This window comes from Falco punctatus (assembly GCF_963210335.1).
Source record: "Falco punctatus genome assembly, chromosome: 8".
In the NCBI taxonomy this organism is placed as follows: domain Eukaryota; kingdom Metazoa; phylum Chordata; class Aves; order Falconiformes; family Falconidae; genus Falco; species Falco punctatus.
The window spans coordinates 19,542,807-19,567,430 of record NC_137588.1 but is presented as its reverse complement, the minus strand read 5'-3'; the positions used below and the strand labels follow the sequence as shown (position 1 = coordinate 19,567,430).

General features: G+C 37.9%; 2 protein-coding genes across 5 annotated transcripts in view; one reads left to right on the top strand and one right to left on the bottom strand.

Moving 5' to 3' along the window:
* The first annotated feature begins 31 nt into the window (after window positions 1-31).
* On the top strand, window positions 32-7,403 carry SCRN3 (secernin 3). The gene is made up of 7 exons (XM_080400559.1): window positions 32-242; window positions 399-580; window positions 1,372-1,571; window positions 2,254-2,466; window positions 5,020-5,182; window positions 5,545-5,725; window positions 6,513-7,403. The coding sequence occupies exons 1-7, from the start codon at window positions 75-77 to the stop codon at window positions 6,666-6,668; spliced, it is 1,263 nt and encodes a 420-aa protein (XP_080256685.1). The 5' UTR covers window positions 32-74; the 3' UTR covers window positions 6,669-7,403.
* A 2,867-nt stretch (window positions 7,404-10,270) lies between these two features.
* The window catches only part of GPR155 (G protein-coupled receptor 155), a 31,769-nt gene continuing 17,415 nt past the window's right edge, over window positions 10,271-24,624 (bottom strand). For all 4 annotated transcript variants that reach the window (XM_080400531.1, XM_080400528.1, XM_080400529.1 and 1 more), the window contains exons 7-16: window positions 23,465-23,585; window positions 22,073-22,157; window positions 21,901-21,991; window positions 20,541-20,775; window positions 19,795-19,896; window positions 17,936-18,069; window positions 16,330-16,425; window positions 15,307-15,371; window positions 14,468-14,605; window positions 10,271-12,293 (exon numbers count right to left, since the gene is read on the bottom strand). In XM_080400531.1, coding sequence (XP_080256657.1) covers window positions 12,071-12,293; window positions 14,468-14,605; window positions 15,307-15,371; window positions 16,330-16,425; window positions 17,936-18,069; window positions 19,795-19,896; window positions 20,541-20,775; window positions 21,901-21,991; window positions 22,073-22,157; window positions 23,465-23,585 — 1,290 coding nt within the window. In that variant the 3' untranslated portion in view covers window positions 10,271-12,070. The remainder of the gene's footprint in view (window positions 12,294-14,467; window positions 14,606-15,306; window positions 15,372-16,329; window positions 16,426-17,935; window positions 18,070-19,794; window positions 19,897-20,540; window positions 20,776-21,900; window positions 21,992-22,072; window positions 22,158-23,464; window positions 23,586-24,624) is intronic.

Sequence of the window (24,624 nt, the reverse complement as noted above, 5' to 3'; positions counted from 1 at the left end):
ACGCCGCCGCCCGGACCCGCCCCGCCCCGCCCCGCCCCGCCGCCGCCGAGCCCCGCGGAGCGCCCGCCGCCAGCATGTCCGCCCGCCCGCCGCCCCGCTCCTGCGACACCTTCGTGGCGCTGCCGCCCGCCGCGGCGGGGGGCCGCGTCATCTTCGGGAAGAACTCGGACCGGCCGGCGGACGAGGTGCAGGAGGTCGTGCACTTCCCGGCCGCCGCGCACCCGCCCGGCGCCGCGCTGGAGGTGAGGGCGCGGGGCGGCCCGCGGTGGGGCACGGCCGGGCCGGCGGCAGGAGCCCCCCCCCCGCGGCCGTGCGTTTGCAGCCCGTGAATCTCGGGGCGACGCTCGCCAAAGCGCTGTCGTGACAGGTAATTCGTGTCGTGCTCCGGCTTCTTGCAGTGCACCTACGTGACGATCGAGCAGGTGGCGAAGACCCACGCCGTGGTGCTGAGCCGGCCCGCCTGGCTCTGGGGCGCCGAGATGGGGGCCAACGAGCACGGCGTCTGCATCGGCAACGAGGCGGTGTGGGGGCGGGAGGAGGTCGGCGACGACGAAGCCCTCCTCGGCATGGACCTGGTCAGGTTGGCACGGGCTCTTTTGGTAAACGGTGCTGAACTCGGAATTTAATTTGGAAACGTTTGGTGTGAGTTACACGGGGAAATACGTGCTTTCGCTTTCAGAGGACACGCCCACCTCTTCTGCTGTTCCAGCCGTGGTTAAAAATAAGTGTGCGTTGGCACGGCCTTGCATCCCTGCCAGGCGCCGGGAGCCCCGAGAGCTCTCAGGTGCAAGAACAGAATCCATCGAGGAAATCAAACGTTTTTCTCTCCACAAAATTTATATTAAACTGAAACAAGACTTAACAGGAGCGCAGCTGGGCTTCAGGAACCAGTGTTTGGGCCTTCTTCTAGCATCTGCGCTCATTTCCTGTTTCCCCCAGCTTTCACACACGTCTTTTTAAATTCCAGTCTTAGCCGGGCACCTCCAGGTGAATAATGACAGCTGCTGGTGCCTGCCTCACTGGGTGCCCGTGTAACGCCCATTAACCCACAGCAGGCAGGCAGTTCTTGGTACTGTCTGCCCCTGGTTCCGTACCCACCCAGCACTGGAGGCGTTCCCTAGGAGCCCCCTCCCTGCCTTTCTGTATTGCCCTTTGGTTGGTTTTCCCCACGTCAAGCACATAGAGGACCCACTTCAAACAAGCCCTTTGAGTGACTTGCTCCTTTCTCTTACCAGATTGTACAAAGCATCAGGTACATACAAAACTAGTATGCTAAGTCAATTTGTATATTCAGGCTGAATACTTGTATGTAAAGTTTATAGTTCCAAAGATTACATCTTCCTTTCTGTTTTGGGGTTTTGGTTTTTTTAGGCTTGGACTCGAGAGAGCAGACACAGCTGAAAAGGCTCTAACTGTCATAGTTGATTTGCTAGAAAAACATGGACAGGGAGGAAACTGTATGGAGAGCCACATGGCATTCACATACCATAACAGTTTTCTGATAGCTGACAGAAAGGAAGCATGGGTGCTGGAGACATCAGGAAAATACTGGGCAGCAGAAAAAGTAGAAGGTATGGATGACACTCTTCATTTTAAACATTTCAAATACAATGACAATTAGCAGTTCTCCACTTCTCAATTATCATTTCATGAAGGCATCGGTCTAGCCTCCAGATGTGTACGTGTGCCTGTAAGCAACAGCATTGCTTCCTAGGGCATCAGTGTGGAGTGGCTAGCAGTTTCACAGAGGAGCTGAGTCACAGGGGGCTTTTCAGAGTCAGAAATGACCATATCTGCACTTGGAAAATGGAGGACAGCAAGAAGGTCAGCATGAGAATGACAGCAGTATGTATGGTGTTAAGGATGGTGGCAACTGATGACAGTTTCATTTGGTGACAGGGTAACACTGACAGGATTGGTGCATTAGGCTCTGAAGTGGCTTTTTTTTCCAGTGGACAAGCTACATCTTTGGAGGTCTAACAAGAAGAATGTAAAGATGGGAATAATCAGAACAGAACCTGAAATATGATGCTGGCAATAGAAGTAAATGAGTCAGGACTGAGTGGCAGTGGAATTTCAATCAGAAGGACGCATAATAGCCAGGGAGAGAGGGCCAAAAATAAACCACAGGATTCATAGATCTTGTAGGAAACTCTTCAGGGCATAATTTGCTTTAGTAAGCTAATTGTAAACAAAGTATCAAGAAAAAGCATTCAGCGTATTAAAATGATTCTTTCCTCACTTTACAAACAGGCGGTGTACGGAATATTTCCAACCAGCTCTCTATCACAACCAAGATTGACAGAGAACACCCAGAATTGAAGGAATATGCCAAAAGCAAGGGCTGGTGGGATGGCGAAAAGGAATTTGACTTTGCTGCCACATATTCTTATGTAAATACTGCCAGAATGACCACATCCAGAGGCCGATATTGTGAAGGCTATAAACTTCTGAACAAGCACAAAGGTATCATATTTTATATTATTTTTTTTAAGATATGCAAAGCATTTAGTGAGATACATTAATTTAAATAATGTTATTAGACATCTGATGTGGGCAATCATTGACATGATCTGGTGAACCAGAACCTACTTGAATAACTTTTCGCCCAAAGGAGAAATGCTGAACTTTAAGTCTTCTATCCATTTCTGCCTATTTGTTGATGAGGGGAAATTAAAACAAGGGTCAATTACCAAACACACAGAGTAACAGTGTCAGTAACAACACTGAGAGGTCACATTATGATCATACCGCTAAATACTCTGTAAGACCTGCTCTGAAACAATTTGATAGGCTTTATGTTATACTGTACCTCTTAAGAAAAATAAATATGCAGGCCAAAACAGACTCCCAGTGGTTTTCAGCCACAAACAGAACCTTATGAACAATGTCAGTCTGGTACCATTCATACAGGCGTAAGACAACAGCACAGCATTCAGATACATATCTTGCATTTATTTTTTGAGACTGGTTTTTAAATCTTTGTGGTTCCAGTATAACTGCTACTCTAACCTTGTGTAGTCTAATAACACACTGAGAGCAGAACAAAATAATCTTCTCTACTCTAAGCAGGTGCTCCTAATCACTAACTTAATCACTTATTTTTCAGACCTCTATAGAAAGAAGCTATTACTTCTCTTCTAACTGCATCCACCTGGCAGGTTTTTGCTGCATCTGTATTCACTTGCTCATTTAAAGTAATTAATCTGAACCAAAATTACATTGCACCCCTGTGTTTTTTTATTTGGCTGAGCTCTGCCAGACCAGGTTTAGCATTTAGTTAATGCATCAGCATGAATTACCTTTTACTGTCCTGCGCTAGTGATCGTGTAAATCCTGCATTCATTTTGGGAATTGCAGGTTCAGAATACTGAAAAGCATTTTCATAATACCTGTATTTACTTGTATTATAACAATGCTGAGATTCTATCAGTGTTTTCATTCTAAATCCCCATTTTCAGGCATTTACCTGAACCATTTTAAAAATAAACACTAGGTGTCCAGGTTATCAGCCTCATATGGTTTCGGTTTGTTTAGATTTATTTTAAATAGGTGCCCTAACTAAAAGCTATTTGGTTTACAGCATCAGTAAAATCACTGGTTTCTTAATCTACCCATCCCAGCTTTTCCACTCAGTGGCATTACAGTTTTTTTCTAGGCAGCCTATCATGCGAAGACCATTTTTAGATAAATGTTATAAATATTTCAAAAAATAAGGAATGTATTTCAGGAATACAAAATAATAAAAACATATAGCGCAATACCTTCTTTCCTCCTGGACAAGCTGCCAGCTTGCAGTTGGCAAACTGTTGCTTCTTTTAATTTCTTTGATTCTTCTAGCTTGCCGATTTGTTGAATTCTTCAACTTTCCCAGGCAACTGTGGGAATACTTAAGAGTGTTTCCTTGCTGAAATGTCTACAGGCATGCAGAATTGTGTATTAAAAAAAAGAAAAACCTGGACACATCTGACTTAGCAGCAGAGTGATTATTTTAAGAGGAAACAGCAAGGCAGTTAAAAAAAAAAAGAATCTTTATGCAGCTAGAACTTCACTGAGGGAAACGTTAAAAGATTAAATGGTGGATGATACCTTCAAATAAAAAAAAAAGTGAATGAACTAACGCTTTTCTACCACATGCACACATTCAACTGGTACACCAGATTTGAAAAATAAACTACTGCAAGTGCTGCCTGTTGGATTGCTTGGTGATACTATGCCAGTATTTAAGCTTCAGTGCACGCTATACATGAACAGCAGTATCATCTGAACACTGGATGCAGAAGCATACGTGGAAAGGGTTTTGTTTCATCTAACTGAGAAGAATTATTTTCCATACCTCACATAGATAATTGATTAAGACTTATTTACAAATGGATGTACTATTGTAGTTTTGTAGTTGATTCTGTAGCACAGAACATGTTACTAGTGCAGTGCATCTGTTGTCAACTTGAAGCCTAAGAGCTTTGGAAGGTCAGATGATTAAAATAATAAAAGTGAGTCTTGGTGTTTCATTTTCAAAGTTACACACAAAATTCACGCACAATTGTTACTGTTTTTACATTTCCAAAGCAAAGCAAAGTGGTATAACTGTGTACAAATACCAATAACTATTTCAGTCACTTACCTTCCACACAGTGCTCAGAAAATTCAGCCTTTAATCCAGGCTACTAATTTTCATCTGCAGTGTTACTGTGTGAACAAACATTTGCTAGTCATATGTATTTTACCTTTCTGGGAAACATCGTGTGTCATCATCCTCCCCCTTTTCTAAGTCATAAATGTTGTAGCTCGTTATCACCTACTCTCTGAAATAAATACTTTGGGGAAAATGATAGTATTTTTAAGTGTGTTACATATATTAAGGTATGCTGTTAGGATGATTTTTTTTTCTGCCAACACGGACAAACTAAAATTGGCATTGCCTATTACAGGAAAAAGCAGCCAGTTGTCAAGAACATGCCATTTAGTTGGCATTGTAAGTAGCGCTGTGTGCAAGTAATTGTATTGTATCTTAAATAGGATCCATCACTTCTGAAATAATGATGGAAATTCTTCGTGACAAAGAGAGTGGCATTAATATGGAAGGTGGATTTATGACAACTGGAAGCATGGTGTCTGTATTGCCTCAGCAGCCTGATTTGCCATGTATTCACTTCTTTACTGGAACACCAGATCCTGCAAGGTGATATAGCAGCAAATAATGCAGATAAAAAGTTGCAAGTATCTAAATGAAAAAGTGTTGCAATTTGTCTAATTATATTCCTTTTTGGTTTGGTTTTTTTTTTTTTTCTCTCCCTTCTCCCAGCATAATCCAGAAGGAGGAGGAACATAACGTCCATTAAGGCTATCTACCAACCTACCTAGTGAAACACTGCTATGACACTGACTTAAATATCAGTTAGGAGTTGGTTTGGTGGTTTTTTTTCTAGACTTCTTAAATGAAAGAATTAGAAGAATGGTAAAAAAAATACAGCAATCTACTGACTCAACAATTTTAGCAAAACTGTATTAGTAAAGGATCTCTGTTCTATTTTCTCTTTCTAGGTCTGTATTCAAGCCTTTCATTTTTGTGCCCAATATTACTCGGTTATTAAAAACTAGCTCCCCTACATTTGGTCATGATGATCCAGTTAAGAAGCAACCACGTTTTCAGCATAAGCCAGATCGAAGACATGAGCTCTATAAAAAACATGAAAGTGCTGCTGTAGTTATGGAAACTATCAAGGTATGTTGATTAAATTAGATTTCAACGCAAGCAGCTGGTTTATATAAGCTCCTTGCTCACGTTTTGTTAATGTGAGACCATTTAATGCCCTTTGATGGATTGCAAAGAGCATTGTAGTGCACCAGAAGCCCATTGTCCTGGCATCTGGCAGGCATATGTTTCAGACACTAAAAATTGCAACTAGCACATGCTGTACTCCCAGGCCTAGCCCCAGACAAGTGTCTGTACTGCTCATCTTGCAAAGCAGCAGGCCACGCATACTCCTGCACCGGTCAGATAGTGGGGAAATGCTTGAGCAGCCACAGGCAATATACAAGTCCTAGTAAGAGTACTTAGGGCTCTTCAGGACCCTGGTCTCAGGCAGCAAGGAGGGCATGCCTTTTACCATTGCTTGGTGTGAACTGGAAAGAAAACAAGATCACGAAGATAGCAGGACACAGGTGAAGCAGGGAGGTAGCCGCTCACTTTTAACAGTAGCATCTCTCCTATTTACATGTTCTAAAAAGTAAGGTGTGCCTGCTTAAGTGTTGGTAGCCAAATAGCTAAAGCATCTTTAATTTTGTTTATTTTCAGTCCATCAGACAAGGATGTAGGAGATGAAGTGAGTGCTAGGTATTAAGAAAGATTCCTAAGACCACCTGTCATGGTGCTATCTTCTACCAACACAAACTTGTACCCTAGAAACTATTAAGAGGTTAAAACAAGGACATAAGAACAGAGTTTTGTTAGGGTGAACACTACATACTCTGTATAGGTTTTACTGAAATACAGACGTTTCTTTTTGCAGGGCAAAGGTAAAGAGATGCTGAAAAAGATACAGGAGTTGGAGAAACGGAAGATAAGTGAAATGGAATCAATCCTGCAAAACAGATGTCTTGATGTTAACCAAATGGTTAACCTTTTTTCACAGTGTGTAGAAGAAGAACTCAAAATATATAGCTAAAACTACTATTTGAGTGTGGTAAAATTCAGTTTTGTGATTTAACTTTTTTAATGAAGTAGCTATATAGATTACATCCTATTTTCAATATACCATTTAATATGGACAGTTTTAAAAATGCAGTTTCATATTCAGGCTAAACAGCTTCTGGTTGTATAAAGCAATGTTGAAAAGGCTCTTAAGAGCTAGGCAGTAGCTTTGTCTCTAGGTGACATAAAGCTGTCAGCAGAGACTGATTTTGCCTACAAACAGATGCAACGAGAATGTAGTAACTTGACTGAATTGTGGAACAACCCCATCTCTGGATGAAGAACTCTAACTCAGAACCCAGTTCCAATGTACACACATGTAGCTTTTATAGTCCAGATAATCATAGCAGAATTCCACACTGCCTAAATTAAAATGGCCATGCTGAAGGACTTTGTAAAATGTAGAAGCTATTATGTGCCCTGAATAAAAAGTGCTATGCAAGTCAATTAAAATTGATATTCAGCTGTTTGATAAAACAGAACATTTTAAGATACTTTTCATCTATGAACCTTCTACTCCTCCAATGTAAAATGAGGGTAAGAGTTCAATGTATATTAAAACCAAATCACAGTTACAATTTTACCGTGAGTTGTTAAATCTGATAACATGGAATTCAACAACGCAAGCATCCTGCAAGCTACCACACAATCTTTACTTCCCTGTTTTCCCCACCCTGACAACAAAAAATAAACTTATTTGCACACAGTATGATTTTTGTCAAATTAATTCTTCAATGCACTTTATAACATTGTGTGGGATTTCTTTAATGTTTCTTGAATTGTTACTTTTTTAAATTGGGCAGCTAGAAAGGAAGAGGTAGGGGTACACAAGTATATAAACGTACTCAAGTGGGACACTTAGAAGGACTTTCAAAATTTTTTCACTTCATATAAAGCCTTTTAACCATGACTTGTCTTGCCAAAATTACGATCTTTTTGCCCTGTTATGAACTCTTCCTCCCTGTTTAATCAAGCTTTTTGCCCTGCTATGAACTCTTCCTCCCTGCCCTGATCCTGTTTAAAAGTAATGATCAATACGTGACACTACTTTTATTATCTGTGGCAAGGGACAAACTAAGCAAACAAGAAAAAGCAGATTCTGGCTTTACTACATGATCAAGCAGGGTATGACTGGAAGAAAAAAAACCCCAAACAGCCAGCACTTCTGCAGACCTTCAGAAGAGAATACGTAACATGAAACAGAGCATTAGAGCTGCAGTAGCAGTATGTGACATGACACAGCACCCCCACAGAAACACAGAGCAGACCACAGAAAGACCATTTTCTGATGATTTTTCTATATTTGGTCTATAGAATCATTTCAGATGCTAGAGATGGGGCTACACACGTGCAGTTTTCTCATTTTGTGAGCTGTTCTATCCCCCCACTGGTAAAAAAAGAAGTAAGTATAAGCAAAGAAAAGAATACACATACAATGAAGTTTGCAGAATGAATAAGAAAATTAAGAGCTTAGCAGAATTTGTTCTTCCTGATCTTACAATGAAAGTAGAAGTTAATTTGGAATACCGTGTTCAGATCCACAGCAAGAAATTAAAGGGTCAGGAAAGGTTCTTGAACATTCAAGTGACAGTAGCAAGTAAGACCCAGTAGCAGGTAAGACTGAAAGTAAGTTTGAGTTGACTGTTAACCTTTTGTGTCTGTGTTGCCAACAAAACTTAGAAGTTCAATAGTGCAGTGCATGGTTGTGAACTGGAAGCTATAATTAATAAAATTTTGCTGTATTTACCTGTTTGCATCATGGATGTCTATATCTGACAATTCTGTGTATCTTTGTCCTATTTTTGGTCATCAGCTGTTCCACACTAGCTCTTTGATAACTTCAAAGCATTAATAAATGCTAGGTAAAACTGTGCTGGAAACAGAGTCAAGTTTACAGGTAGCATAGCAAAATAAGAGAAACAATTTTGTGCTGCAGTGGTGCCTTCCAACCCAAACCATCCTATGATTTTATGAAGTTACACAGGAATGAAAGTAGTGAAGGTGGTGGAGTAGGCCTTTAAGTGAATGTCTTGGCCACTTAATCACGGGGTGGCAATTAACCAGGTTAAACATATTGGTCTGGTTGTAATATAGGCAGATATAGTCTAACTGTTCCTCTAGTTTCTGTGCTGTTTTTTATTTGGTGGTCTACAGGATACAAAGTAAAAACGACGTGATGTGTGGAGATAGATCAAGTGATGGCCAACAGAGTACAGGATATTTTGGTATCTTTTTTTTTCCTGGGATTTCATCCTTCTAGAACATATGCAGTGCCAAAACAGAAAATGAAGATGAGGTCAGGAAAAATAAATAAACCTCCCTCCCACAGTCATAAATTAAAAAAAAAAAAAAAAAAAAAAAGAATGTCCTCTAGAGGGCAATCTTTGCATGTATTTAATCTAGGAATATATCTTGCAGCTTATTTTAAAAGGTCTAGAGTTTGATAATGATCAGTATTAAAAAAACAAACTCAAAAAGTACTAAAATTGCTACCTAGAAAGCAAAGTTTTATATCCACCCCTGTCTATTATCACAATTATTTTGAGATATATATTGAGATCACAAATATTTGAGATCAGTGTTTCACTGGAGACTCCTCTGGACTTACTTGGTCAGTGGATGTTTTCATGGAACTATAACTTCCAAGTTAACTGTGATTTATTCCAAACTAATCCACCTTCAAAAATAAAAGAACTCACTGCACCACTGATCACATCTTTAAAGCAAAGCTATTTCTAAACATCAAAAACGCACACTTCAGTAGATCAACTACTGGCATACATCAAATTGTCAACTACTTAGAATTTCCTAATGCTCCTTGGTGAAAGCAAATATTTTTCAGATAAAAGAGCTATGTAACTTTCTAAAGCTATTCAAAGTATTTGTAGCTTCCAGAAGTACCCAGTGATTTAGAAATAGATTATCATATCCCATATTTCATTCCTAGTTTCTTTAGTTCTTAGACTTATTAACCATTACAGACTCTCATCAGACTAATGGGTATGATTCTCAGCAGTCACAGTATTGTAACAGTTAAATCTAACAGATTTTGGTGTCAGTTGTTCATTAAAGGTGTTAGATTTGTAACAGGGAGCCTTCTCTAAGCAGATACTTTGAGCAATTTCTTACTTAAAACAGATATATTGTGTTCAAACCTAGGGAGCCATTATAAAAAGGGAGGCAAGGGCAGGACTTTCTGGTGAAAATGAGAAAGACAAGTGTAAGAACAATGACTATGCATAGACCCATAAAACTGACCTAAGACCAACTTCTTGAACATTTGAAGAATAAAAACAAAAAATAAAAAAATACTATTTGCTAAGTAGATGATAATGTGGAATGTTCTTAAAAGATCTGTTTATGCTGTTGGATGAAAACTGGTATCCTTGTGTGAACACCCATTAACAAGTCCTCTGTCTACTTAAAAAGCATCAAGGGTGGATTAAAGAAATACCAAATTTGAAACCCAAGAGCCACTTTACCAAATCTCTCAGAAAAACACATTTATCATAAATCTTGACACGCACACATAACCCTCTCACACCTCACATCACATCAAAACTCAGAACTCTGAAATCAAGTAACAGATTTATTGACAAGTTACAGTACTTAGAAGCCAGACATACTCACGGCTTCTGCTCTTAAGTCGCATATATCTAATTATTCCAAAATATTTGATGTAATAATCTTCAGCAGTTGCAGGGGAAATATACTCTTGTTTTCCTTTGTGGCCACAGCCTGATATAAATGTCAATTTTTTTGTTGCTGGAAAACATTAAAACACGTCAGTTTGTATAGCATACATATGCAGTAGCATGCAGTTATGTTTCTGTGCACACTACAGAAGTGCACTAAGACTGACAGTAAAAGGAATTACTTTTCCCATATAAGCCTTGCATGGAGTTGTAGCTACTGTGACACAACTGTTTCTTGAATGGTAGTTTATGTTGCTAAAATCACTTTTAATTCTTAATACAAACTAGATGCACAAGTAGCTATAATAAAAACCTGTGTACCCAAAAAAAAAGAAAAAAAGGAAAAAGAAGGGAAAGACTTTAAAAAAAAGGATGAGAAGAGTTATTCATATACTTGAGCAAATAACTTTTTTTTTTTTAATACCCAGGTTCCTTTCCTTCACTATATAAAATTTTTATGTAGACATATAAATGCTGTTCTTGCAGTTGTAAAAGGGCAGCATAATGGCTATCAAATACTACAGTTTGTCTTTAAACTTTTCAAAACACTGCAGAAGACACACAGATTCGCAGATTCTGCTTTCAGTGCACAGAAATCTGAATGACACTAGAGTAACTAAACATCATAGGAGGATACCTGAGGCTTATTAGAAATCATTGTTAGGCCACCAATACTAAAATTTCAGGATCTTTAGCTACTCTAAATCCTAACTTGGATGTTCAGTTAGGATACTTTATATAATTGATTTGAAAGTCATTGTATTCCATTTAAAAGATATTATGATCTGATAAAATTTTTCATCCTGACTTGCACAGGTATCCAAGGCTTCCATAACATCTTTCTTTGAGGTTGGCACTTCTGAATTAAAAATGGAAAGGCTAATTTCAGAAATTAAAAATCTACTCATGACAAAGCTGTTACTACCACCATAAGGCAAAACTTCACAACTAATTTTTTATACAAAATTCTATTATATCATTTTCCTGATTTGGGGGAGAAGTGGGTATTTTTATATGTTTTCAAGATTTGGTAATTTTGTAGAAAACCATTATTTATTCCACTCAATATTTCCTCAGCTTTAATCCTCCGACATCGGAATCATCTTCACAACAATTCTACTTTTACAAATGGAGGATTTTATCTTTAAGGGGGAAACAAACTACCTGATTTGAGGTGTAAACAGCTAGAAAAATTTCCTGGTGTTAGACAAGAGTAGAGTAGTAAAAACGGTGTACGATAGAAGAAATTCTACTTCTGTGAAGTCACAGGGAGGCCACACTAAAATATGGAAAACACACGGCAACATAAAAAATACCTCTAATTCATGGGTGGTTTTTTTCATTTGGCACCAGTCACTAAAGCTGCTGTTACAATGCCTCTATAATATGACAGTGACATATACCATTTTACTATTTGTTTTGCTCAAAATGGAAAAAATGCTCTAAATCCAGAGCATCTTGTTTTGTTCTAGTTGCATTAACTGGAACACTCACTAAAAATCCTTTGCTGACATTTCCTTCAGAACAGACATAAGTAAAACCACATCTCTTAACTTTACAAGAGAGAATAACTCAATTCTCCAAGAGCCATGAGAAAGAAATACTTCCAATTTCACTGGTGAAGGCAGAGGAGGTGGTCACACTCACCCCTAACTGCCTGTCCTCTGCCTACATTCTCAGGTCAATGGCTCTCAACTGCAACTGATCTCTTAGGAACAAAACGGTAATACAAATATTCATCGCGAAATTCAAATTCATTTGTAATATGCTGGACGACGCCTCCTCTCATCAGTCTGTCTCCATACATCACAGCTTCACCACGGTCAGAGGCAAGGCCAACTTGCATGAGCCAGTTCACCAGGTCACAGCCAAAGAAGATGCCAGTGGAGATCTTTGCACCACACCTGTATGTCAAAGGAATGATTCACCCACATGTTCTGTAAATCTGGTATCACCACTGCACGATGGGGAAAGGCAAGGAAAAATAGCAGGAAACAAGGAAAGACATCATGATAGTTAAAAGCATGTTAGAAGAGAATTTGCAAGTTTTGTATATTAGGGACTTGCCAATGTTCACTACCTTTTCCTACAGACACTTCAATGAGAAGCAAAATGAACATACAAAGTTATTTTAGGCTTGTGCAAATAAACTTCAGTGAACATAAGTAGCAATGTTTCTAAAAACATACACAATGTAATTTATTTCTTGAGTACTTAGTTCCCACGTACTCATTATCACGACCATTTCTGCAACAAAATATCTGAGTTGAGTGCAGCATGTCTGCAGCAACAAGGACTCAATCCGCACTTCAATTCCATTTTATAATTTCTTTACAGATTTAAGCAGACACTAACTGCTTACATACATTGTAAACAAAAACCATTTAACTTGCATATCTGGTTAAATATTTACCACACAGGCAGTACTAAGAATAAACAAAACGTTTACAACAAGACTAAACTAATTTTCTGTTACATATTTATGAGGCAATGCCACTAACATTTACTTAGTGGCAGTAAAAATACCATTCAGAAATTTACCTGCAGCAATGAATGTTTCTGGTTATCTAAAATCTGCTCTACGGAACCCAAGCGCAGGGTTTCTGAAGATGATTAACAGCTACACAAGACAGCAAAACACAAACTTCTTTCTCTATTTTTAAGTTAAAAGCAGCAGTAACACAGAGCAAGTGTTAACGTCTATTAGCAGAGAAGCAAAAATTAAAATAAATAAAAATCCATGATTACAAGGTCTCAGTTACAGTATGTTCAAATCAAAGATGATAGGATCAAGTTAGATGAATATTTAAAATGAGAAGAGAAAAGCTTTCTTTTAACTCACAAGGAGAAATAAGACATGAAACTAGTTCCACACAAACATAACATTAAAACAATGAAGCAACAAATGTCAAATTTTGATGTGTTCTCAGGTGGATATATGATTAATAAAAAATCACAACACTCAACCAAATCAACAGCTCAAAGCCCAAGAAACCACAACAGCAATAGAGACACAGGAAACATAGCTGTAAAACTTGTCCCATTTCAGAACAAACATTTTCTGATATATCTTTTCTGTCTAGCATGAAAGAAGCAAGTCCTTGAACTGCCACAGTTCATTTTTCCTAAATGGATAACTTCATCACTTTATTTCTTATGGAATATTGCTGACTTCTGAGGAGACTGAATGAAATCATGATGCTGTTAAACCCAGTTCTGGAATCTGGTTTTGGACCATCTGATCATTAAAAGACCACCCCACCCCGTCAAACTAGTCCTACTTAAAAGCCCACATGACAAGAGAAGTAGAAGTGTCCTGTTAGAACAATTCTTCATGTCTCCATTTCACACACTAAATATTTAAATAAAGGCAGAATCTTTTTCTTGCTCCTGCTACTTTGTCTGCATTTCCCTCCTCATCCACCTAAACATACCTGAATACATAATCCTTGATTTGGGCATCATAATTTGCCTCTGGAGGCTTTGCTTATCTCATAAAGTAAGGTTTAGACCTCACAAGAGGCATGAGCAAAGAAAACTGTATGAACTTAAAAGGTGTAAAGGTCCTAAAAACACTATTATCTCACAGACTGAGTAGCCTCTGAGTACACACTGACACGAGTTGCAACAGTGTTGCCTCCTGTAAAAGCTATTTATCAGTAAACATATAGTCACATAAACAGCGACACCTTCTTAATCTCGAAACGAAGGGTCTCAAGTCTGACAAAACTCACAGGCACATGGACTCTACTACAGGCATTATTATACACATTTCTTCAGAAAGATTTTCTCTCCTGAACTGCAGCTAAATGCAAAAACTGGGGCAATGCCTTAATAGTATAAAACTTTTTGTAATTTATATAAAATCTAGATGAGATAGATATGTGACAATTTGCACCTCAGTGTTCCAGTGTGAGACTAGAAACAGTTACTGCTAAATTCTTAATCCTCACCTTGAGGTTTGAATAAATATGCCACAACAGGAATCACCCACAGACAGATAAAACTGCATTTTATGATTTCCAAAAGGTGAGCTATGACCTCTGTAACAGGTTATATGTGCAGGGAGGAACCTTACCTTCTGCCTTTGACAATACTTTTGACACAGTGATCTCTATGATAATGAACAAACTGTTGACAGGTCATCCTGATTTCCTCAGGTACAGAGGGATCTGTATGCCCTGCTGCTTCTCTTCCTCCCCAGAAAAATTCAAGTCTTAATAAAAAAAAATAAAAAAAAATTACAACCAGCAAATCAACCAGAGGCATTTTTAGGGAATCTGAAAAAAATGGAATGCAACTCATAGGAAGCTTATCACAACTGTTTTACTGGTTTGGTGCCCAGCACTTTATATACGGTTTTCTGAATATACTTGTATGGCCTTTGAACACCGAGAGTTTTTATTCTAGGCTCAGGTGGAAGGGAAGACAGAGAGAGTTGCAAGCCAGCTTTAGCTGCTGGATTCACACCACAGCCAGCTAGCTCTAAGTTAAAGATTGCTTTGTACAACTTGCACCTCCACAGTGGAAGTGTCCACTTGCATGAGGTTATGAAAACAGGACTTCAAACCAGTGATGACAGATCCTGGTTCAGCATTCACATCTAAGTTTTAATTTAGCAGTTGCAATTGTTTCTGAACATTCACCATCTTGCTGATCCAACCCCATATGTCACCATCATTTGCCAAAGGTTTTGCCTATGGGGAGCCTGTGGGATCTTTGCCTTTGGGAGTGTCATTAGGACAGCAGCAAAAACTCATGCACAGTGAACTGCAATTAATTCTCCACAGCTGGGAGAGAAAAGAAATTTGGAAGATCAAACAAATAGGAAATGAAATGCAATGGCACTGAACACTTAATACCCTTTAAAATTATCATTAGTAAGTTTATAGGTGTAAGTGCAAAGATTTTCTTTACCTTCGCTTGAATGGTAGAATAATTAAATGCTTATCTAAGCCAAAAATACCAAAGCAAATAAAGCCCTGGAGGAAGAAAGACAGAAAAAGCAACATTAAGCAAAAACTTTGGTTTCTAAAGAACAGAAATAAAATGTTAAAAACTTATTGCCAAAACACACATGAAAAGCATCCCTGTTCTCTGGATATCACGCAGAATGCATTTTGTTTCTGCTTTGGTACTTCATTTGGGCCTTAAAAAGACATTAATACGTAACAGTCATCAAAGAAACTCTTTAAGAAATTGTTCAATAAACCTAATGCTGTGACATGCCACCTGACACTTCAGAATAATTGGCTGTCCTTACATAGCCAGTTATTCAAATCTGTCTTTGTTAATGTCAAAAAAATAACTGACTTACTGCAATCTGAATGCTAGAATGCTCTCTGGCTGATTCATTTTTCTGTACTGCTTTTGTATCAAAACTACTATTGTTACTCAATACTGCAGTGCATCGGTATTGACACTGCCTGGCTTTCACCTCCATAGATAACAAAGCTACCGTGTGTCAGTTTGCACTGAAATAGGCTCTGTGCAGCTGGGACAATTATACCCCTAACCATCAGCTATTAGTTAATGGTGCCATAACTGAAACTGGAGTGATAATAAGTTAAAGCCTTACAGTGCAAGTATCCATGTCGCCATCTTGCACTTATTTATTTATACTGGTGTAACTCCACAGAAGCGACACCAGTGAAGCTTTTTGGTACAAACAAGGCTAAAATCCTACTGTCAATTTCCACAGACATTTGGCATTCAGTTATCATTTGTACCTTTGGAAGTGTTCATGCACATAAAAGACATGCATTATGATAAGAAAGCTATCAAAGTACAAAAAAAAAAAAAAGCTGGACAAAAAGAGGCAAAACAACATAAGGAACTGGTGACTTCGGCATTGTCTGAGGACTTCAACTTAAGAGTGTAACAGCATCTGTTGCAACAGCCACTAACAAAGTAATTTTCAGAACAAACATTGGTAAGTACCTGACCAAAATTAAACACAGCACAGAAGAACTGCAATTCCACATATAGCCTTCCAGGCTCTTGATTGAACAGCCACCACAAGCAACTGGAAAGATTCTGTTAAGAAAAAAAACACAACAAAAAACAAAACCCACAAACCTGACTGTTAAAAATCAAAAGCACTTTCTTACCCTTCACATGCTAATAGATTCTTGCACGATTTTCACTGTCTTTATTTAACAAATTATTCAGATAAAGACAAATAAAAGGGAATAAATACCTTAAAGCACTATTTTAGTCAGGCTTAATGGTGGTGGTGGGGAGCTTTTTTGTAAACAAAATAATATAAAACATACCAGTGTAGAGGTCCTGCCCCTTTACATGTTTACAAAAAGAACTTGCTTTAAGCATACTCAGGTATTCAGCCAGATATGCAGTATTTGTCTTTAGGCTTGTTTAGCTGAGACCAGTGCTTTCTATGTATTTTCTGCATAGTTAAGATTGCATGAAGCTGAAGCACATACCACTTCAGCTATTTAAGATGCCTGACAGAGGAAAAAACCTCCAAAGTTAACCCCTTTGGGTGTAAATGTTAATTCTTTAATGTAACTGGTCTCATTTCATAGCATCCATGTAATCATTCAGATACAACTAAAATAGAGGTTAATGTTTGGGACACCTCTTAAATATAGAGGATGTGAAAAAAAAACATATTAGCATGGAATATTTGATACAGTAAATTTGAGAGAGGGAAACTTCCATGTTGTAATTTAAGAGAACCTGAAAAGCAACAGTAGTAGCTATTACACTACATAGTTCTGCCACACTGTCCTCCTTTGCAATATTACGTATTTGTGCCCTAGTATTTTCCATTTCAAACAAAAATACTTCCTCCCAATTGTCATCCATTAGAAGCTCAACTTTGAGCATTACATTCAAACAGAGAGTGTTGTTTCTCATCTTTGTCACAGTTAAAAATTCAAATTATACCTCTAGTGCATTACATTCTGATACCTCACACTGTTACACTGGAGCAGCCACCTTCACAGCTAGGATCTCAATAACGATGCTTGGCAACACCAGCTTAGCTATGTTGCTTCCAAACCACCACTAAAAGTAACAAAACAGCATTTTGCCATTTCAAATAAAGTCTTACATTATTCTTCATTACTAAAACACCTCAGAGAAATCCAAGATCCAAATATAAGCACGATCAAATGGAACAATTTTTGTACAGTCTCCTTCAGAAGTAGAATTCACTTCATATTTTTAATTGATTATTGTCTAGGGAAGGAGAAAAGCTCTTGAGAAAAATGAGAAGAGGGTCAGTAGTGATGAATTGATTACCAAATGATATAATTAATTTTTTTTCCCCCCTTCAGGGTTCTCCAGTGTGGCTTGCTTACTAAAGTCATCAAACTTAACTTGCCTTTTATTTATGATGTGACACAGAAAAATAAATTTTGTGATATCCCTCTTTCAGTAAGGGACCAAAATAAAGCCTCTAATTTATTTAATGAATTGTTACATGAGTAACTGGAAGACTTTTACCGGACTGTCTATATAGCTTTCCTAAAAATCATACCACCTCAATGAGTTAAATGACACAGGGAGAAAAAATATTTACAGCAAACAAGCCAACAATAAGTAGTAAGCACAGCAGCACATGTCTGGCCAGCTGTTTGTCTCCAGTCTGTAGAAGCTGTTCTTCCTGAGCCAACACACAGGTCTGAGCACTGCAATGACTCACACACTGATCAGCTGAAAAACAAACCACAATTTTTCATTAGGCTTCTGACTTACAACTCCATGAGCAAACTTGTTAATGTAACTTGCTGAGTTAAATTACTTTGTAAGTATCTGTACTGAAGTCACACGCACAAAATTTAATTATTAACTTTGACAATAACCTGCTCAGACATCTATTCTCAAATGAAACAGTTTGCATGTGCTCCTAAAATGAAGACCTTTTTTGCAACAGAACTCTTCTTTCCAAGGTTTAATGCAAACTTCAGTTGCGGATAACATTTAGAAAACACTACTACAAGTATTGAAAAAGTAGCCATTTCGTACAATAGTTTTTAAACTAAGAATTGATTTCCACAATAAATATTTCAAATATACCATCAGCTCTAATGTTTTCACTCTATCTCTGTTGTTGAGCTCTAGATCAGACAATCAACCATATTTATTTCAGTTCTGTGACTGTATTTTTAATGTGGTATATCAGAATACGTTATAATCCTATCAATCAAAAGACCCAAACACACAGAGAATGGATGCTTCTCTTCCAGCTACAGAGTTCTAAGGAATTACGAGTGTATCCTCCAGATGGCAGTGAAAAACTTCCTGTCAAAGACATACCTAAGAATTTGCACCAGATACCCTTCACAGCAGTTCAGTGGGGATAGTAGAAGGATTAGTAGTTACTGCGGCCAAAGTTACACAAGTACATCCATTACAACTTGCTTTTATGGATTTATAGTTTCAAAGTGTTCACTCAGCAGGTCAAAAAATTTTCCACTCAATCGTAAGATATTTCCTACCTTATCTTTTGGGATAAGAAAATTAAACTGGCCTTCCTCTGTCATTGGAAGACATTCTTATGCTACTTGTCTGAATTACTTAATAGATACAATAGCAATAGGTGGAAAGCTAGCATTTTGTGAGAGGAGACATAACTAAGTATGTTTCAGTGTGAAATATTTAGATTTGTTGAAAGTTATGCTGCATCCAAACAAAGCATAAGGATATGAACTCTTGTTAAGGATGCAAAAAACCAAGAAAAAGGTAATAGGAAAAAGAGAAAGGTTGCACTGCAGCTACTTTGATTATTGAAAGCGGTGTACGATGAGAATGGGCTAAGCATGCAGTTTTCCATCAGGTGCTCAACAGTCACTTTGATCCATTTTTTTTTTTTCCTATTTCAGTGACTCCTCAGGCCCCCTTAGTCAATTTTCTCCATCTGTCTGCCCTAGACATGAATAGTACAGCACCGTGGGCATTTAATCTGAAGTACTTGCTCCTCTAGTCTCATTCAGGTTTCTATCCAAAACCTGTGCATGATTACAACAAAGGCTTCAAAGGCCTTTTTAGAAGACACAAGATGTAAATATGACAATGTAAAAAAGCGTGTTTAAGTTGAAAACTTGAGGCTAAGTAGAGCTATGCATCTGACTTCCCAGCACCCAAACAAGGCAATGATGAAGAGGTAAAGTCTGAATGCTCAGGACATGTTAAAGTAGTTTAGTGGTAAAAAAATAACAACCCAAAATGACTGTCCATCTTGAGTGCTGAAAGATTACTAATAATATCAGGCAGAAGAGAACAAACATCTAACATATTGCCTAATACTTTAATATAATATGAAATATAAGCTATCCAGGTAGAGCTGAGAGAACAGCCCAAACAGTTTCTTTATGAGAACACATATGAACGTTGTGGAAGAGTTTGTAGCATTAAAACAAGGAGACGCTACTGCTTTACCTGTTTCAATTGGAGGAACCTTGCTTTCAACAGCATTTGACACTGCTTTGCTCTCTCTAGCACAGGCCAATTCACCATTTGTCATCTGACAAGAACAGCAACCTATTATGTGTATACAGTAACAGGTTAGCTTCCTACACTACCATAATTTATTTTCCAAGTATAACAATATATTCTATACAGTTTTAACTATTATGCTCAAAAATAACCCGAAAGGAGAAAGCAGGCTTAATTTTTCCAATTTCTGAGAAGGTAAATATGTTACACTAATAATATATAGAAATATTTAACATAGCACTACCACCATGGAAGCAACACAAGTACTTCTAGTTAGAGGGAAAACATAGGGGAAGTGATCAAAAAGGCTACATACAAACAAGGAAGATTAGAAACACATTGAGTACCAATGCTAATGGCATATAATTCATTCTCAGAGAATGTGGGTAAACAATCAAAGATGCCTAACAGACTGAATTTATCACATCCTTATCAAGATACCACTACTTACATAAAACCCATACACATGCTTTTTTTCCTGTCCACTTCCCCCACGCTTACAGTGATAACCACCAAACTTCTTAGAAACATAAACCTAAACCCTTGGTCAGTTATATCTAGGTTTTCTTCTGTCCTAGTGTAACACTTCAAGGTCTAAACAACTGTTCCTCCTAGGTCAGAATTAAATTTGGAATATTGTTTTATTGTATCCTGAGGCATTTATTCTTTTACAAATCTGCTTTCTCCACCTCTTTCTGCAGATGGCTGTGCAGAAGATCCTGGAGATGGCTGTGCAGAGGATCCTGGAGATGGCTGGGGCATAGTGGCTGACACTCGATCCCCCTCACTCCCTTCCACTTCGGTATGTGGTGAATATGGGTTCAGTACCTCATAGTTTGACTCTTGCCTATTTCTGTTCATGCACATAAGTGAGATACCTGACATCAATATACTGATGAACAGGATCACTGCTGTGGTAATTATCTGTCAAGAGAGCAAAGAAAATACACTTAAATACAAAATAAAGGAAAATAGTTTGCATATATCTTTCTAACTTCTGTACTTTCCTAAATGTACTAACAAATGCACCTGAACAAGCAGAGTTTTCTGCATTTACTGCTCTTGCATCTTGTGGCCCTGAAACAGCAATCAGTACATGAGACTAACTAATTTTTCTTGCCTAAGTAACTCAGCTTTTTGGGGGGAGGTGTTTTTTTTTTGGGGTGGTGTTTGTTATTTTTTTTAAGTGTGGACCCTTATCTCCCATGCAATTCAAAAACACCCCCTCATCACCATCTTTCCCCTCATGATAATTAGTGTTTCAGTTTAAGTTCTGTTCAGGTACCTTTTAATTTCAAGGAGGAATGTGTTCTTGTTACCTTCTGGCACAGCTCTAATTCCCATGCTTTTGCCAAAGGGGAGCATCCTATTAATTAACTTCTCCTTCTAATCATCTGCCACCAATATCCAGAGTCCACTGAGGCTATTTAATACTTGTGAAAGCACCACATGAATAATCCTGAGAGACTCATTGCCTCTCTACCCATAAGAAAGACAGAGGGAAAACATGACAAATATCTACGCTAGTGCACTTTACATCCTCTGATAAGAGGAACTATTTATTGGAAAAAAGAGTAGTTCTTAAGGCACAGGGACTTTCAACCCATGAATGTGCAGGGAAGTCTCCCACATGGCAAGCAGTTACTGCTACACAGCTAATGTACATCCTATCCGAAAGCCATTAATTAACTATTGGATAGTAATAACGTTAGATAATTATTGAGTGAGACTACAAATTAGTCACCAGGAAAAGGGTTCTGAAATTCATTACCACTCCTAAGCCTTTTCTCTGAGAAGCTTACTCCATCTTTCTCTTAGTCATAGTTGCCTAAATGTGAAGGTCCTTGTTCAAACAAGTCTTCCTAATGGTTCATTACAGAAATACATTTTTGTATCAATCTATAAGCATTCTATAATGATACTGTTATTATGGTAGTCTATACTTCGGCTGAAAGCTACTTGCATATGAAGCAAACAGAACACAAGTTTCTCAGTAATGTATTGGACATGGCAGAAGTCTGAAGTGATGAGGACAGAACATGTTCATACCTGGTATTTTCCATAGAAAAAGGCAGAGTCAATACTACTGTTGTTGCATTCACCAACAATTAGTAAGATTCCCACCAAAAGCGTTGGGACTCTGAAAGAGCAAAATAGGAACAAAGTAATGTATTTAGCATGCTCCCACTAATTCTACAGGGAAACATCTGAATTAACTTACCCCCATCCAGCTATGATAATAAATCCAATGGGAATTTTTACTGTTTCTCTCTTCCTCAACAAAAACAAAGAGAAAGATAGAAAACCTAAAAAAAAAAAAAAGAAAAAAAAGCACCTTGTTTATTATTAAAAAAGGAACTGATATATAGTCTAGAAACTCTATGACATGACCTGCTCAATAACTTATTCTTCTCAGACCTTCAGATAGTCCAAAATTTTATCTAGCTGTTTTCTGAGAAAGCAAAGTAGAAATACCTATTCTGTTAAAAAAATCATATTAATAAAAAAATCTGAAGAAATTCCAGAACAGTTTATATTAAATTTCCACTTCTAAATGCTTAGAAAGGTTCACAAGCGTGTAAAAGATGTCATAAGAACACTTAAGACACAAGTAACTAATCTCTTAAAGTATCAACAGCAGTTGTTCTAGATTGATGCTTGTAAGTAACCAACACATAATGTTGTATTCTGTTATAACATTTCTTTAAAAACTGACTAGTCCTTTACAAAGTCAATGATATATTTAACAAAAAAGTTTTATGAATCTTTACATATATAACTATATATAGGAGTATCTTCTGGATCTGCCTATTCTATTCACAACTCAGAAGTTCAGCAACATTCCCCATGCTGGAGCAAAGCTAGTATTTATGTTAGGGTGTACTAATCATAAGCTACCTATTTCAGCTAAACACAAATACAACTTACTTCACAAAACCACCACAGGAATGAAACCCTTAGACTTCTGGACTCAAGAACAGTACAAAAAGTCTCCTGAATACCCAAAGTCTCTTTTTTAATCATGTATGGTTCTCCAGGATTCTTGATGCATCTTTCAATTCTAACTATTTCAAGTAATCCCTTCATTAAACACCTATACCTGCAGAATACAGACAATGTTTTTAGAAATTACAATTGCCAGGGGAAAGAAATATTAAAGCTACTTTGGTATTTCCTTTTATTCCGTATCTCCTATTTCTTTAAGGCATAAAGTATCAATAACTACTTAATGTGGAATAATTAAAACCTCAAATTCTGCATTAATTAAAAATCAATAAAATTTTGACTAGCTGAAGGGCAACCCACCATATTCATTCTACTTGTAATTGCTTCTGCCTTGAGAGCAAGTTCCTGTCTTCTGTTACAGGCTAGGAATGCTACTGTACCTAGCAAAGACAAACAAGACCTGCCCTAGGTATAAGCTTCCACTAGCAGAAGTACCTGACAGTGAGCCCTGTGTTGCTAGTGCTGCAGCTTGGCACAGCTTACAAGTATGCATATTTGTAGAACCACAAACAAGCAAAAGGAAAATTACTCTGAAGGATATAATAAAATTATTTCAGTGCATTAATCTTTTATTACAGTACCTAGGTTCTGCCTAGAAAAATCATACCTGTCCACAGGTAGGTGCTATAAAGCGAGCTGTAGAGGAATATAAATACTAGGATCTGCATGGTGATGTCTTTCTCTTTAACAATGAAATTCCATGCCACCATTCCAATGCAAGCAATAAACTGGAAAGAAAGGTAAAATGCCATCATTTGAACTAGGAAAGCAGGATGACAAGAAAAAACTGCACACAGTGTAATATAGCTACAATAAGCTTTGAAACCTCACCCCCAGATTCAGTGGAGTACGGTTTTATGAATTTGATAGTTCTCACACAGTAAAGCAGTGCAGCAGTAAATTCAGTATTACAGTTATGTCAACGACTGTGGTACCCTACTGTCAGGAAGGGGTTTTCAGACAGCAGTTATATAGCTCAGATAAATGGGAGTAAGGAGAGTCAGAAAAAAAAATGAATATCCATATACCTTATAATAAATAAATGTAAAGCTTTTGTTAAGTACAAAACATTTATCTGAAATTATTTGGACATGAAGCTGAGGTCAACAGATGTTTGTTCACCCAGTGATACTGTGTATCTGACAGTTTTAGCACTGAAGGAATCTGAAGGTAGGCTCAAATATTATGGGAACAGTAATATGGTAGTTCAAAAATTTTTTAAGATGGAAGCTAACTTTGCTGTTACAGACAAGAAACACCTGCAACTCTCATATGTGACTTTTTTCAAATATAACTCCATGATCAGACCTCAGAAGTTTACTTTTTTTGTTGTTTTTAAACTACAGAAAACTTCAGAAAGCACTGCCACACAGATGCATTACAAGCACAGGCTGCTCTCACTGAATTTAACAGCAGTCATGCAGTTGACTTCAAGGGAAGGAGGAACATGTACTCTGTAGCTTTCTTTCAGTTTAAGTAACAACTAAATTTAATCCAGAGCTATTTGGCTTTGCCCTTCCCTAGCCACCAGCAACGTATTCCCACACCCCTTCCCTGCATCAGCACTGGCACCTGTCAAATGCCTTAGCAAGCCACTTCACTGAGCTAAACCTGCATGGGGATTAATTTTCTATTTAGCTCCTTGAATCAGGTCACCATAGAGTCAAGCACACGCTACTGCTGATCCTGGCATTGCTGACTTCAGATTTGCATAAATTGATACAGAAGTGCACTCAACAGTATTAAGCAGTACCTAAAAATGTATTT